Source organism: Camelus bactrianus, chromosome 3, assembly GCF_048773025.1.
Source record: "Camelus bactrianus isolate YW-2024 breed Bactrian camel chromosome 3, ASM4877302v1, whole genome shotgun sequence".
Classification (NCBI taxonomy): Eukaryota; Metazoa; Chordata; class Mammalia; order Artiodactyla; family Camelidae; genus Camelus; species Camelus bactrianus.
The window spans coordinates 87,199,080-87,215,677 of record NC_133541.1 but is presented as its reverse complement, the minus strand read 5'-3'; the positions used below and the strand labels follow the sequence as shown (position 1 = coordinate 87,215,677).

The following is a 16,598-nucleotide window of genomic DNA, read 5'->3' as shown; positions in this document are numbered from 1 at the left end:
GCATTCAAAGAATTATGAGAACATGCCAAGGGGACAGAGGAGAGCTTAAGGGAACAACCCGTAGCCAAATCTGGGACAATCTGAGCATCAAAAGAAATGATGATAGTAACAGACTATAATATATCCAATTAGATCAGAATCCAAGAGTCTATACTGATATAAGTCAATAAGCAAGGGAAGCAGGGAAAGCTTTTACCTACATTAGAATGTAAACTAGTAAATATATAAGGAATGATGGAGTTAAACAATCATCAACTGATATTAAATCCAGTGGGTAAAATTTGATGAGAAACAACATTATTTACTTAATCTCAAAAATTGACTTAGAAATACTTCTTAATCATAAAGGAAAAATAAGAAAGTTCCAAGTGGAAATTTAGCAGACCCTACCCTAAGCAAGTGATCAAAGCTACTTGGAATCAAGTGACATCATATGCCTTCTGACACAATGCACTAAGAACACATCACTTCTACGATACTTGTGGTAAAACTGCATACCCAAATATAATCATGAAGAAATATCAGAAAGACCCAGACTGAGAACATTCTACAAAATAGCCTATACTCCACAAAAATATTAAGGTCATGAACCATTAAAAAAAAAAAAAAAAAAGGCACGAATTGTTCCAGATTGAAAGAGACTAAAGAGATACAACAAATAGATGAAATGTGTAATCCTGGATTGGATCCTAGATCAGGAGAAAAAAGCTGTAAGAAACCCTAAAGGTTGATACTACTTTACCCTTTTGACAAATAAGGAATCTCCTTAAAAAGGTTAATTTGTCCCAAGTCACATAGCTAGCACATAGTAAACAGTACCTCTAACGTATGTACTCTCAGCATTCAATGTATTAGGGCTGGCTATCTCCCTTGTTAGCTGTATCAGAGAGCTACAGTCTCAATCAAAAATCTTTACACACATTAAATTCAGTTAAACACACATTAAATTCAGTTAAAATTAAGTATTATCTCACATTCTTTAATGGAAGTAATCAACTGGATTACCCTAAGTGTATCAAACATTTCAAGTTATCACATAAAAAAGATATGGTGAATGTAAGGATAGCTCTCATTCATTTACTCTCAAGTAACTTACTTTTAAAAGACTTTTATTAAATATAAATGAAAGTAAACTCTAGTTAAATGTGATAAATAAAAATTACAACAGAAGCATTATAACCTGCAGAAACTGAACCATCATAACAAATAAACACAGTTAGCATACAGAGTTCAAGCTTCTATACTTACAAAAGGTACACCTACCTTTTCCTAAATGTGTGTTTATACTCATATATCTAGCTGTTCCTGTAAGGCTCTTGTGTTCTCTGTATGGTATGTGTTTCTTTGTCTCTGGATCAATATACTCCTTTGCCAAACCAAAATCTATAATATGAATAACTTGCTGGGTTTTGTTTCCTGGTCGTCCTATTAAGAAGTTTTCAGGTTTTACATCTCTGTATATCAAGTTCTTCGAATGGACATATTCCATGCGAGAAATCTTGATTCAAAAAAAAAAAAAAGAAGATGAATTTTATTTTAGTTTTTTGACTAGCAAAAAAAGTATGATTATAGCAAGATAATTTTCACTATGGAAACAACATGAAAAAGAAAAAATCAGAAACTGTTTCAACTCTTTAAAAGTAACAACACATCAGTCTATAGTTTCTCTAATGTATGTCCAATTATGATAAAAATCTATGTTTTTTACTATTATGGTCACATATAAAGTGCTTGAATTCTATGAATTCCTTTCATATCAGTAGGCCTGATTCAATCAACACTTTAGATGATGCTGCCTTACTGAATCGAAAATTCATAGTTACAATTTATTCTTCCTTATCAGTTCAACAGTATGTAGCAACTTTTTAAATTATACTGAAGAAATTTAGAGTCTAAACTGTTAAATAAAAACAATTAACAGAGCACCCTTCAGTTATCTTTCTCTTTTAATAACTTGTTTTCTTTATATTTATCCTTAGGTATTAAACATTTAAAAAGATCTTGAGACTAGAAAATTTTGGAATACAACTCTAATAATAATATAATACATTTTTATTAATTGTTTTATGTGTTCTCAAATAGGGTTCATGTAAACTGTCACAAAATAGAACATTACAAATAAATAAAAGTGGTCCATTTAGTGACAATCATGGTTGAAATGCAATGTAAGTAAACATATAGTCACTTAGGCCATCTTTGTTTGTTAATAAATTTTGGATCATAAAATACAAAATATTCTACGATCTACACTTTTCATTAACAATACATTAGGAGGATTTTCCAGATCACGAAACAGTCTTTTAATATATATTTTAATGGCTGCATATTATTTTATGGCTATTAATAATTTATTCAGCTGTTATTCCTGTGTATTTGGGTTGTTTCCCACTTTATTATAGATATCTTTGCACAAAAAGCTTTAAGTACACCTGAATATTTCCACAGGATAAATTTGCAGAAGTGGAAATAATGAGTCAGTGGATAAAAACAATTTTAAGACTTCTGCAGCATACACCTATTGGCATTTATTTTAAAACTGCCTTAAAATCATCCTCTAAGTTGTTTCCCCATAGGCTCCCTGAAATTTAAATGATTTATAAGACTCTCTCATCAGTTTGTTTCTTCTTTTCCTAGGCCATTTTAATTTATTATCAGAAGTAAAAATCCATGTTTGTGAGAGTTCTCTTCTCTATGTATTCATTTTTGTACATGAAAAGAGTGCTGGAAACAACTTAATCCTCAAACTGAGCATTCAGACCTTAAAGCAGTAAGATATTAATTCTTTTATACAAATGAAATTCATCTGATTCAGTTAAATTATATTCATCCAAAACAGACAATGACATGAAAATCAGACACATTTTTATTAAGTTGAATGCTGGGTAAGATAATATCACAAAATGTTAAACTTTTTTTTTTTAACTGAAGTACAATTTTTAATTTATTTACAATGTTGTGTTAGTTGCTGGTGTAAAGCACAGTAATTCAGTTACACATACATATATGCTTTTTCATTATAGGTTATTACATACTATAAAACAAACTTTTAATGTAAGTTAGTGACCAACAACTTCAACACATCCTGCTTTACTTACCAGTTGGATAGCTATCATGAGAACCGTTTTAAGAGAAAACGTTCTGTCACACAAATCAAACAGATCTTCCAAACTAGGTCCCAGCAGTTCCAGCACCATAGCATTATATTTACCACAAGGGCCAAAATAGTAAACTTGAGGTATACCATCTGGGAGAAAAGAAAAAGGATTTTAATAATTTCTTCATCATAATATCAAAACTTGCTTCCTAGAAAATAAACAATTTTTAATAATTTTGTAGTTTCAAGAACTGCAGCTGTATTTTTACTTTTTCCATACCAACAATAAATGTTTCCTGACCCAGCTTCCACCCTCCCTATGCCTTCCTGATGTTCACAGTGTAGCCTGATTACACCTCTACTGCGCCTACAACCCTGAACAGTGCTTCACTGCTGGTCTCCACTACAGAAAGGAACTGAGCACCTGAGCCTTATATTCCCATGGCCTACAGAAACGCTTGGCACACAGGAAAGATTTTATTTTTACTGAACAAAGTAGTCACTGTACTTTTTAATAACCCTGTGGTAGCCATGATGCAAAGTTCAACCCCTAAGATTTCTATCCTCTGGTGTACACATCCAGTATAATCCTTTCCCCCAAACTGTGAACAAGATTCCTAGATTTCATTCTCATCATTAGGTTATGTTACATGGCAAAGGTAATGTAATTAAGGCCCCTGTCCGTGGACTTTGAATTAATCAAAGGGAGATTATATTGGTGGGCCTGACCTAATCAGGTTAAGAGGTTTAAAAAGAGTCTAGAAGTCAGAGATATTCAAAGCAGCAGAACAGCTCTCCTGCTGGCTTTAAAGATGCAGAGTACCATGTTGTGAAAGAGAGTCACATGTCAGGAAATGGTGGGCAGGCTCTAGACATTAGGAGCCTCATCACAGAGCCATGGGGAGCTGAATTCTGTAAATAACCAGTGAGCTAGGAAGAGGACTCTGGGCCTCAGAAAAAGCCTGCAGTCCAGGCTTACACCTTGATTTCAGCTCGGCAAGACCCTCAACAAAGAACAAAGCTAATCCATGCCTAGACTCACGACCCATAGATATCAGAAGGCAGTAAAGTTTCTTGTTCTATGACATCAATTACTAAATAATCCATTATCCAACAATACAAAATAACACAAACTCCAAATATAATGTCTAAATGCACTAAATGTATTTTACTTTTAGAACTAGCAGACTCCCAATAAATTAACATATAATAGATGATCATTTTAACACTGCATTTATCTATTTATTTGTTATAGGAAATGAATTTCTTCTGTCTTAAATGTGTTAGTTTTACTTACAAGTGTTTTTTGTTTGTCTGTTTGTTTTTAAATGATTTTAGAAGGAAAAAAAATACTTCCTAAAATAAAATTTTAAAAACTTCCCATTCTTTTTAAAATAAAGAATACAGGAAATATAATTTTATCCTTGCTGTTTATTCTAACTATCATTTTGCATAACAAGTAGTGGATGGACAGAACAAAACCCTGAACTAGAAATCAGGATAACTAGGTTCTTAATTTGGCTTAACACTAACTATTCAACCTCTCAAGTAAGTTTCAGTTTATCTATAATACTAGTAGTAGAGATAAGACTAGTTTTTCTCAAATGTGAATGAGGGAGGCAGCAGAACAGCTGAAGATAGGAAAGTAAGACAAAATAATCATGATGGCGTGGGGGAAGGAAGACAAGTTCAAACTGCATACATGGTCTCCTCTAAAAAAAGAGATTTTCATACACCCTCATGTGTATAGATCACCACACACAAGCACCACACACACACACTTCCCGTTGCCACTGAGAATCACTATCCTAGCATGAGCCACTCTTACTACAGACATTCATATGTATATGACTTATATCTATACCCACTATGTTTAAAAGCAGACAAAAGACTCAGAAATAATGGATGGGAGACTTACTAAAGTTTATAACAACTTTGAAACACTGCTTTTACTATGCTATATACACTAAGAGCCTGGAGATGCAATTAAGACTTAACAACAGCTCTCAGCTACTAAATTTTTAAAACTATTTTTATAATGCTTTTTCTCCCTCTATGCCACTGAAAGCATTAACTTTTATGCTCTTAATTTAGCAATTTCTAATAATCCATTCCCACTCATTAGTTTCTTGCTTCAGGTCATAAAGATCTTCACTGAACTCTGAAGAAGAATGGATGAACACAATGAGTGTTTTAACAAAGACAGAAATATAGGAAAGTACCAAATAGGTTATAACTTAACTGAAAAATACATGAGAGGGGCTCAACAGTAGACTGGATGAGATGAAATAATGAATTAGCGAGCTGAAAGAACAACTGAACTCATCCAAACAGAACAGCAAAATGAAAAAAAGAATTTTAAAAAAGTCAAATTAACTTAAGAAACCTTTGAGACAGCATTAAGCAGAATAACACTGGCATTATAGAGATCCCAGATGAAGAACAGAGAGAAAAGGGACCAGAAAAATTATTTGAAGACATACAGCCAAAAAGTTCTGTAATCAAGGGAAGGAAACAGACATTCAGCTCTAGGAATTCCAGAGAGTTCCAAAAAAGATTAACCCAAAGAGACATACATCAAAACACATTATAATTAAAATGGTATAAGTTAAGGATAAAGAGAGAATCCTGAAAGCAGCAAGAGAAAAATACTCTGTTACATACAAAGTAAACCCCATAAGACTATCATTAGATTTTTCAGTAGAAACTTTACAGGCCAGGAGTGAGTGGTATAACCAATCAAAGTACTAAAAGGAAAAAGCTACCAAGAATTCTCTACCTAGAAAGATTATCATTTGGAATTGAAGGAGAGAGCAAGAGTTTCCCAGATAGAAGCTAAAGGAGTTTATCACCACAAAACTGTCCTTAAAAGAAATATTTAAGAGATTTCTTAAGCTGAAAAGAAAAAGCACTAACTAATAAGAAAAAATACGTAAGTAAAAATCTCACTGGAAAAGGTAAATATATAATACAGTTAACGGATCAATCACATATAAAGCAAGTAAGATGGTTAAAAGACAAAAGTAGTACATTTAAATTAAATTACAATAAGAAGTTAAGGGATGCATAAAATAAACAGGTAAAAATGTGTCATCAAAGGTATAAAACACTGGGGGGAGGGTGAAGAGAAGAAAAAAGATAAAGCTTTGTAATGTGTTCAAGTTGTACCAGCTTAAAACAGGCTACTACTTATACAAGATGTTTTAAACCTTGCAGATTCAATGCAAACCCATCAAATTCCAATGACCTATTTTACATAACTAGATCAAACAACCCTAAAATTTATATAGAACCACAAAAGACATCAAATAGGCAAACAATCTTGAGAAAGAACAAAGCTGAAGTTTATCACGCTCCCTGATTTCAAAATACAGCAAACTTTTAAACAAGGGTTTGAACTCCACTTACACATGTGTTTTTTCAACAGTAAATACTAGAGCCCTATACAATTTGAGGCTGGTTGAATCCAAGGATGCAGAACTGTGGATCAGGAGGAACTGCATATACCAAGGGCCAACTATAAGTTATATGTGGATTTTCAACTGCACAGAGGAGAGAGGAGAGAGGAAAGAAGAGAGAGGAGAATTACCAAAAATGTGACAGAGATATGAAGTGAAAAACATCAGTAAAGGGACAAATGGGAACTGCTTCAATTTTCTCTAAAATTTCCTTTTTTAATGGTTTCACAGTGTCTCAAAATTATTTATCTCTACCTTATTCAAGATGGCTAAATTCCATAAATAGCATAATAGTTCATTGAGTAAATAAAAGACATTTAATCTCCAATTTGAATACAAATACCTCAGCTTTATCACTCAACATAATTTTACCTGAAAATACATCTCAACACAGATCTCTGGTGGAAAAAAAAGATGATCTAACTCTAAATGACTCTCTGAGATAACAAACTGTCTTATGAGTCAATGAATGCAAAAACTTCTTATGTAACTATCAATAATGTATTTCAACACAAATTGTATGTCATTGAAGTAAAGAATCAAGAATTACATATTTTTTAAAAATCAAGATATAAAGCAAACACAGTAAAGATCAAACTAAAATTTCATTTCCCAGAACGAGTCTGGTCAGTTGTCTAACACTGAGCAAACAAACTAAATTGCTATGAGTTAGAAAAAGTTGTAAATAACAAACAGGTGCTGGGGAGTACCCTAAGCAAAAAGGAAGCAAGACAAAACCACAGTAATGTAAATATAATACACAAGACCACAAGGAAGAAGGATTCTGAAACTGAAAGAAGTAAGGGACAAGAGGGCAAGAAAGAAGACAGAGAAGCTCAGAAAAAGGTTTAGAGCAAAGACTAACAAAGGTTTTAAGTGACTCTGTCTCTTAATCAAAGGTTTTGGCTGCTGAATTGCATGCATGCAATCCAACTCATGGGAAAAAGCAAGCTTTTGTACTTGTTCTTATATCCAGTGAATTTTCAACTATAAACTTATACTCCACCCAATTCCAATTGTTCTAGAAGTATTTTAGAGACTACTATAAAAAGCCATTGATTGTGAATTAATGAAAGTTAGTCTGATAACTTAAAAAAAATTTTAACACTATTTTTCTTGGGTTTTTATTTTATTTATTTATTATTTTTGGTAAGAGAGGCTATTATTTATTTATGATTTTTTTTTTAATGGAGGTAGTGGGGATTGAATCCAGGACTTTGTGCATGCTAGCATGCACTCTACCACTGAGCTATATACCCTCTCCCCTGATAACTACTAACATCACTAATTTTCAGGGATGCTTATCAGCATCTCCAATTTTCAAGGCAAGTATATTTTTTCCCAAGAAAAGCTCAAGAATGGGCAAGAATACAAAATTCACATATTATCTGAAAATACCACCTCACCCTCCCAAAATTAATTTTACTGAACACTTCATTTTATATTTCAGTATTTCATTTAAATGATAAAATATTAATTAACTTAAGACACAAAACAACATTTGGAGTTCTAACACTCTTAAAAAGTGCTTAGTACTTTAGCTCCTTATAGGTAGGCAATGGTTAAGCATATTATTAAAAGAAATATCACCATGATGTTTCTTTCAATTTTCAGGTCTGGTACTGTTCACATAGGAAGGATTAGAACTAAAGCATTAAAATTCTTATCTGGAAATTTAAACTCTACAGATCTGGTCAAGAAAAACTTAAATCTGATTAGCAATACTAAAGTACAGAATTATCATATAGTCTATGTTCTCTTCTAAGGAAGTTTTGCTTTAAGGCATTCTTAATCTTTAGCACAAATACTTATACTTGTAGCTCAGCAGTTTTCAACATGTGGTCTGGAGACACTCATGGGCAGGGGTAGGTGGTCCAAGATACTCTTTCAGGAGGTTAGTGGCATTACTATTATTTTTGTACCAACACTGAGATGTTATTTACCTTTCTCACTCTTATTCTCTCACAGCTGAAAGTCAAGTTTTCCAGAGGTTACATGAATGTGGTATCACAATGGACTGAATGCAGAAGAAGATATGAGAATCTAGCTGTTTTTTATTAAGCCAGACATTAAAGAGATGTGCAAAATAAATAAAATAAGGCTACTTTTCTCATTTTTTTTCTAATTTGGAAAATAGAGCTGGTTGTGTTTCAAAGAACATTAAAAAATGACATCACCTACAAATAAGTAATTATTATTACATATATGGAATATTAAATGAATATTATATGAATATTGAGTGAATGTTATATTCATTGTATTATGTTATATTAAATTATCAGTTACTATCCTCTTTAGGATAAGTTAAGAAAATAATAGTTAAGAAAAAAATAGATTCTCTCTCACCATTTTTACCCCCAATCTGCAAGCTTACAAATCTTTTCTTCTCACAATATGCATCTTTATTTTTAAATCAAAAATAAAAATGAAATATAAAATCACCATATTATTTTTCTTAGCTTTATACTTTTTGTTTATGATTACATATGAAATTATAAAAATGATGGTATATTTTAGAAAATTAAATCCTTCATCACCATTTAGTCATACCCTATTCAAAAGTATGATTTGTTTTTTATTTAAGATTATTATGTGACTAATTAATCACTGAAAATACTATAATTACCATGCAACATACAACTATCCTAATACCTGGACCATATAAACCAAATTGAAACTATCAATTAACCCTTCTTTCTTATATTGGTAACACATGACATTCTTTAAATGTACACATTCTCCATAAACTACAACTTTACCAGAAAAACTGTACAATTCTACCTACTAGTACTAATGTACATACATATTCACATATAAATTAGTAAAAGTTTAGCAATGCACAATTTACAGAATTCCCATACAGAGAGGCCTCTATAAAGAAATAGAAATATTACATACGTTTAATATGTCTTCTAAATGCAATTAAGCTAAGACAGGAAAAGAAATCTAAGAAGCTACTACATAAACTATTGGCTATTTGGGTTAAAATTAAGTCTATTCTAACCACCACCTCACCTGTATAGTATTCTTCATTATTTTTGTTAATGTCAAAATACAATAGGTAACATTCTTATTAGTTTATTCCCTTAACTTTCATGGTTTTTACAATATTTTCTTTCACTTTTCAGTTTTCTTTCAGACACTTTTAAGATACACAGAAAGGGTAGATTTCTTAAATTTCTCAAAACATGGTCAGAGAAACTTTAATCTGGCAATTTAATGAATAAAAGAGATTTTAGAAACTACCTAATGTGGAGGGGGAGGACACAGCTCAGTGGTAGAGTGCCTGTTTAGCATGCAGCAGGTCCTGGGTTCAATTCCCAGTACCTCCGCTAGAAAGAAAAGAAAGGAAAGAAAGGAAAGGAAGGAAGGAAGGAAAGAAAGACCAAATCCTCCCCCCAATAAATAATAAAATTAAAAAATAACCATCTGGGTCCTTTAGAAACTACCTAATGTGTATACCCATGTTTAAAAGGCTTATATTATTATCTACAACCTTCCTCAAAAGTGAATAGTATGATAAAATGTTACACATTATGGAATCACCAAACTCACTTAGCTAGAAAACAGAGCTACATAAACAGTCTTGAAAAGAATATGAAAATGAAGGCATCTATAAGCCAACCACATAGGGAAAGTCATAAATCCTGACTTTTTAACAAGACACAAACCAAGAAGGCAGAGGGTCAAAATTAAAAATGTGGGGAAACTTTTCTAACTCTTTTAAGGCAATACTATGAAGAGTTATAATTTTAGAAACAGTCACTGCTGCTATTATCAAATTTTCATTAGAAATACATAGTTCAGGCAACATCAGAAAGTTAAGTCACTCATTTGAGAAACAATTATTTAACATATGCTTTGTCTCAAATATAGTATACTTAATATCATTTTCATAGTTAGAGATCTTCCAAGAACAGTAATTTATGATAGAAAAAAAGATTATTTTACTTCCTTCGGTAAGTAATAATTTATGACAGAAAAAAAAGTTATTTGACTGTCTGTGATAAAGAGATCAAAATTGCAAGGAATAAATGAATACAAAATTTCCCCAAATAGAGCCTATTGAAACCATCTGATGTCAAGGAAATAATTTAATACAAAGAAGAATTATTCAGAATCACAGATCATCAAAAAACTTTACCCATAAATTTCAAAATATGTTCAACTGCATTTTCATGAAGTATCAACAACTCAATTAAACATTTTTCAAGTAAATAAAAAAAACTGAGTTAATTCTAATAATTAAAACCTATGCTTCTCTGGGAAGTGATAATTTTTAGCTAGCTGAATTGTACAGTTCAGTTAATTAAATAACTATCTGCATATCTCTTTGGTTAAACATTTCCAATCATTTGAAAAATATTCATCACTGATTTTTTCCTTCTATTTATGAACCTCTAAAATGAGGAATTAAATTTACCTGATCATAACATAATATAAATGATATACATTAAAATAAATAAAATTTTTGAAATTATAGTTATGTTTATTATTCAAAATGTAATAATATAATAACTTTATATAACATTAAAATATCAAACTGTAAACATGATCACAGAAGTTAAAAATCTATAAGAAATACTGGAGATTATGTACTGCAATTTCACATCTAAGGAAAGAAAACATTATTCTCATTGAAGAATTTATCATTTCAGTCATTTACCAAGGACCTACAATTGTCAATCATTCTGCTCAGTTTCAAGGACAAAAAGGTGAATGTATCATTTCACTGTCCTCAAATAGTTCAAATTTTAATGACAGAGACATACATAAGCAAATGAAAATATAATATGATATGATAAAAGAAAAATGAAAATATATTCAAACTAATTACAAGTCAAAGAAGAAGCTTTTTCTGAAGCAAAACTAACAAATGTCAGGAAATGCAATGCAAAAGAGAAGACATTTAGTTGGGGACTGAAGGAGGAAGGAATTCATTGAGAAAGAAAGACATTCTAGAAAGAAGAATACAGATATGTGAAAATAATAAAATCTATTCAAAGAATATTAACTTTAGTGCAACTAAAAAGTAGGTCAGTAGAAAGAGAAAGAAATTTGGCCTTTACGCTAAATGACAAGCCCCTGAGGAGTGGAGGTAAGAAAGAGGTGATATGCATAAAAAGCAGCCCAATGCAAAGAAAAGTGACAGTGGAGACTGGGAGAAGAGAATGAAGTCAAGAGATGTCTTAAGAGACATAACTGGCAGACCTGTTACATTATCCCAAAAAGCTAAAACTAAAGGGGACTAACATTTTCAGCTTGAATGAGTGTGCCACTAATGGAACAAGATTATCCAGAAGAGCAAGAGAGAAAAATCACTGGAAAAGTAAAGGGAAAGAAGATAGGGAGAGAAATTCTGGGTATATAGAATATCTAATTCTAGTAGCAACATATATGTATCACTAGGTTTTAACAATGGAGTCGGGAGAACAGCAAACTATATTCAATAGATCGTAATAACCTATAATGAAAAATAAGAAAAAGAATATACATATATATGTATAACGGAATCACTATACTGTTCACCACAAACTAACACAACATTGTAAACTGACTATAACTCAATCAAAAAAAAAAAAAAAAAAAAGGAGGCAGGAGAAAAAGAACTGAAAGTTACCCTTATATAGATCGTAATTTCATTATTTTCTTCTTCCCTCCTGTTACAAAAAAATCCAGGATCATAAAAATAAAAGCCAAACACTGAAAATAGGAGCAGGAAGCTAGAGAGAGTCTGGTTCCTTATTTTTCTATACTACTTCAATCCTACAACTGTCCACCTCAGGACTCTTATTTATTTATCCTCACAGCCCTTTGCCTGTTTAAGCTACTGCTGTCATGATTTTTGTTACTGACAGTCATATTTATTTCTAACCAACATCATGGTTTTGCCTTTCTTCCTCTTCTCTCGTCAGTCTCTACACTCTGCCCTGGGAGACCTCATCCACTCTCTTAGCTTTAAAACCACTCCCTGTGAGTGCTGATGACTCCCAAATCAAGACTTTCATTTTACTTAATAAATGCTGAGTGTATATAACAAAACAAGACCATTCAATACTTTAAATTTTTGCTAACACAGAAAGTGATAATGGTTATAAAATAATATTCTAATCCTATGGAAAGCTACAAGTTCCTACCAGCAATGCACAAAGATTCCAATTTCTCCACATCAACATTTGTTTATGGGTTTTAGTTTGTTTTTCAACATTTGTATACAGAGTTTTAGCTTGTTTTTCCTTTGTTTAATAATAGCCACTCTAATGGGTATGAAGTGGTATGTCTTTCTGCTTTTGATTTACATTTCCCTAATGATTAGTGATATTCATCATCTTTTCTTGTGCTTATTGGACATTTGTATATCTTTCTTTAGATAATGTCTATTCAAGCCCTTTGCCCATTTAAAAATTAGATTGTATTTTTGTTGTTGGGTTTTAGTTCCTTATATATTCTGAATATTATTAAATATATCTATTTTTAAAGAGAAGATTAACAAGCAAGTTGCTACTTAAATGAAACTTAAAATACCATAAGAGAACTATAGGTTAAAAATTACTATGAATGGTCCACTTATCATTAAAAGCAGTCTGAAAATATAACCCTTTCAAGTATTAGTTCCAAAATCGAATTATTTTAAAGTCATTAGTCTTTCCCCAAACAATTAAACTCTTTTTTTTTCTGCAGAGCTCACACAGGTACTCAAAAATGTTTTTAAAATTCAAGATTGATAAAAACACTAATAACCAAAATTCACATGATTCATATGAAATACACAAAAATATCTACACTTGTCAGGGTTTCAGAGCCACCATAACACACTTCTTAAGGCCATAACATCCATATTGCAATTTATGTAAACACTATGCCACAGAGCACAGGGGAGCACTCTGATATGTACAGACCACCTTGTAAATGGTGGTCCCTGGAGCTGTGCAACACAGCAGCCCTTTGGAGTTCAAGTGCTAAAAGATCTATGTTTCATTTTTATTATTACTATCTCTGACATAAATTTTTAAAGTTAAAAAAGGCAAAGAATAGAATAATAAAAGTAAGTATCCCATGGTATTCAATTCAACAATTCCTTAAACTCTAAACTGACTTACTCACTCATATCCAATGAAAGTATCCAATCCTATTTTTTACAAATGATACTTTTATTACTTAAGTAGATCTCTTATCTTTAACTCCCCAGTATGTAATCTTTCTTTTGCTAACACCTCAATTTCCCTTTAGGCAACCACCTCTCCCCTTTCTCAGTCCCTGAATTTCAGGTAGTGCCTAAGAAAAGAACAAGATTTAAGTTTTGGCAATCAAATTCACAATGATTAAATGATGAGAAACAAAATAAGACAGTAAGATTCAGTCCTAGAACTTCTGCTGAAATTTTTAGTTAAGAGATACTTTTATGACTGACAAGGTAGGCTGTTGGTAACCACCTCTGCCATCTCATAAAAAGGGTCAACCAGAGAACAAACTTAAACACACACAAAGGCAGAGCATACAGAAAAATTCAAGAATGTCCCTGATGACAGTATTTGAAGTCCCAGATACAGCAGTATCTTATAGGTAGGGCCTTTCCCTGAATTTCCAGTACATGAGTCAAAAAACCTTTTTCTTCCCCCTACTTAGCTTCTTAGGGCTTTCTGTCACTTGCTAGTCCTAACTAGTATGTATGGTTTCACATATAATAGTTGTATCCTCTTATCATTTAAATCTCAGTTGTCAGTGGTAATTTTTATAGGTCCTGGAGGCCTGTCTGTATCACACTTAAATATGCACTACAGGAAGTCTACAGTGATAAAAACATGAATATAAAATGTCAACTTATTTCCCCCACAATGACTACTCTTTCAGAAAGTATGCTGTTAGGAAAAAAAAAGAATGCAAAATTGCTAATGCATTAATAAATAGCTCTACCAACCAGAATATAAACATGTGCTTACAAAAAGACACATGAAAAAAATTCCATTTTATTAAATCCAGGGAAACAAAATATCCCTACCTGGTAAGAAACTTTACATATAAAATCATTACAGCTAGTAGAACAGGAATGAACAGAAAAAGTGGAGCTGAGAAAACATTAACACGAAGTAAATGCAACATACAATAGGAAATTTTCTCATTAGTTTTTTCCAATGGCACAAAATATCCATTCTCACATTTAGAGTTTATGTAAAAATATACCTGTATTACTTTCCTACAGCCACTGTAATTACTACATACTTCTGGCTTCAAATAACAAAAATTTATTTTCTCACAGTTCTGAAGGCCAGAAATTTAAATCAGTTTCAACAAGCTGATCAAGGTGTTGGCAGGGACACACTCCCTCTGGAGGCTCTACAGGGGAATCCTAGACCAGGTTTTCAGCAGCCAGCATTCCTTGGCTTAGGGCTATATCACTCCGACGACCTTGACCTTTATAGCCTCTTTGCCCTCTCCTCTTCTGTGTATGTAAATCGTTCCTCTGACTCTCTTTTACAGGGACATTTGTGACTGCATTTTGAGGCCACCCAGATAATTCAGAATAATCTCCTCATCTCAAGATCCTTAACTTGATCATACCTGCAAAGTCTTTGGTATAAGGTAACATTTACAGGTTCCAGGGATCATGATATGGATATCTTTTATGGGACCATTTTCAGCCTACCACCACGTCGTAAGTCATTTCAGTAACTATAAAATCACTCAAAGGCTAAGAATACAGACATGCACCTTATATTCTCAAATTAAATTTTTTCACAATGCTCTCTATTTATACTAGTACCAACACAAAAAGTTTCAAAAAGTCATGTTTAAAATAAAAAGGTAAGACTCTAATAAGAAAATGTCTAGTAAGCATAGCCTTAAGAAGTGGTTCATTTTAATCAAATTTAAAATAGTATTCTTTGAAACTACAGAGTTATTATCATGACAATCCATTATTACAAATGTAAATATTAACGTAAGACTTTACCTCCGGATCCTAACTGCTTGTAGAATCTGTATTCCAAATGTAGCTGTGGTGCTCTGGATTTCATGGGCTCCTAATTAAAAAAAAACAAAGAACAAAAAACAAAACAAAACAAAAAAACAGTAACAACAATAAAAAATGTAAGTTAATAAAATATCACTAGGCCCCAATTCCAAATGTTATAAATCACAGTATCAGCTCTTACATAATGTAACACTCTATTAGGCATCTTTGTCTCTCTAAGGATCTAGATCCAGATAATAAGCAACTTAAGTGCAATGTAAAACAATTTGATGCCATAAATGTACACAAGGTTAAGTGGCTATTACATCAAGCATTAGGGAAATCTGTGTTTGACTCTTTGACCCTGAAGAAAAGTATACTGTGAACATTCATGACTAGGGGAATGGTGGCCCTTACTGTTTCTCCTTTTACCAGGAATCCACCCCTGAACTATATATTTCTGATGTAAAGACTCTAGTTCAAAGTGAAATTAAAGGAAAGTAAGAAAGAACAAAGATGGAGATAGGAAAATTTGACAATAGCAACACTATATTTTAAAAATTTTTCAGCTGGAGTATAGCTTACAATAAAACACACAGTTCCTAAGTATTAGGTCCATGAGCTTTGTTAACTGTATATATCTCTGCAACTACCAGCTCAAAAAACCTTTAAAACATTTCCATCACCCTTCTCTTAGAAGTAATCAGTTTTGGACTTCTAGCACCTTTGGATTTGTTTTTTCTGTTGTTGGATTTCATATAAATGACATTATACAATATATGTTTTATATGCATCTGTCTGGCTTTTTTCACTCAACACACTTTTGACATACATACACACATATACACACAACATAAACAGAATCAAAACAGATTTAAGATATAAGAAATAAATATTAAATGTGTGAAAATATTTGCAGGAAACAAAACCATAATAGTGTAGTAACACAAGAAAAACTAACAAGATCCCACAGGAAAGTCTAACAAGGTAACAAAACTTAAACAAAACCAACAGAACTTTAAGAAATACAAAAAACTACAATAACCAAAATGTAAAATTAATCTACCAGCACATTAACACAACAGAAAAGAGAATT

The 16,598-nt window shown here is 32.0% G+C and overlaps 1 protein-coding gene across 12 annotated transcripts in view; it reads right to left on the bottom strand.

Moving 5' to 3' along the window:
• Positions 1-16,598, bottom strand: part of CSNK1G3 (casein kinase 1 gamma 3) — a 97,353-nt gene that overhangs the window by 38,588 nt on the left and 42,167 nt on the right. For all 12 annotated transcript variants that reach the window (XM_074360577.1, XM_074360575.1, XM_074360573.1 and 9 more), the window contains 3 exons: positions 15,503-15,572; positions 3,096-3,244; positions 1,264-1,498 (listed from right to left, as the gene is read on the bottom strand). In XM_074360577.1, coding sequence (XP_074216678.1) covers positions 1,264-1,498; positions 3,096-3,244; positions 15,503-15,572 — 454 coding nt within the window. The remainder of the gene's footprint in view (positions 1-1,263; positions 1,499-3,095; positions 3,245-15,502; positions 15,573-16,598) is intronic.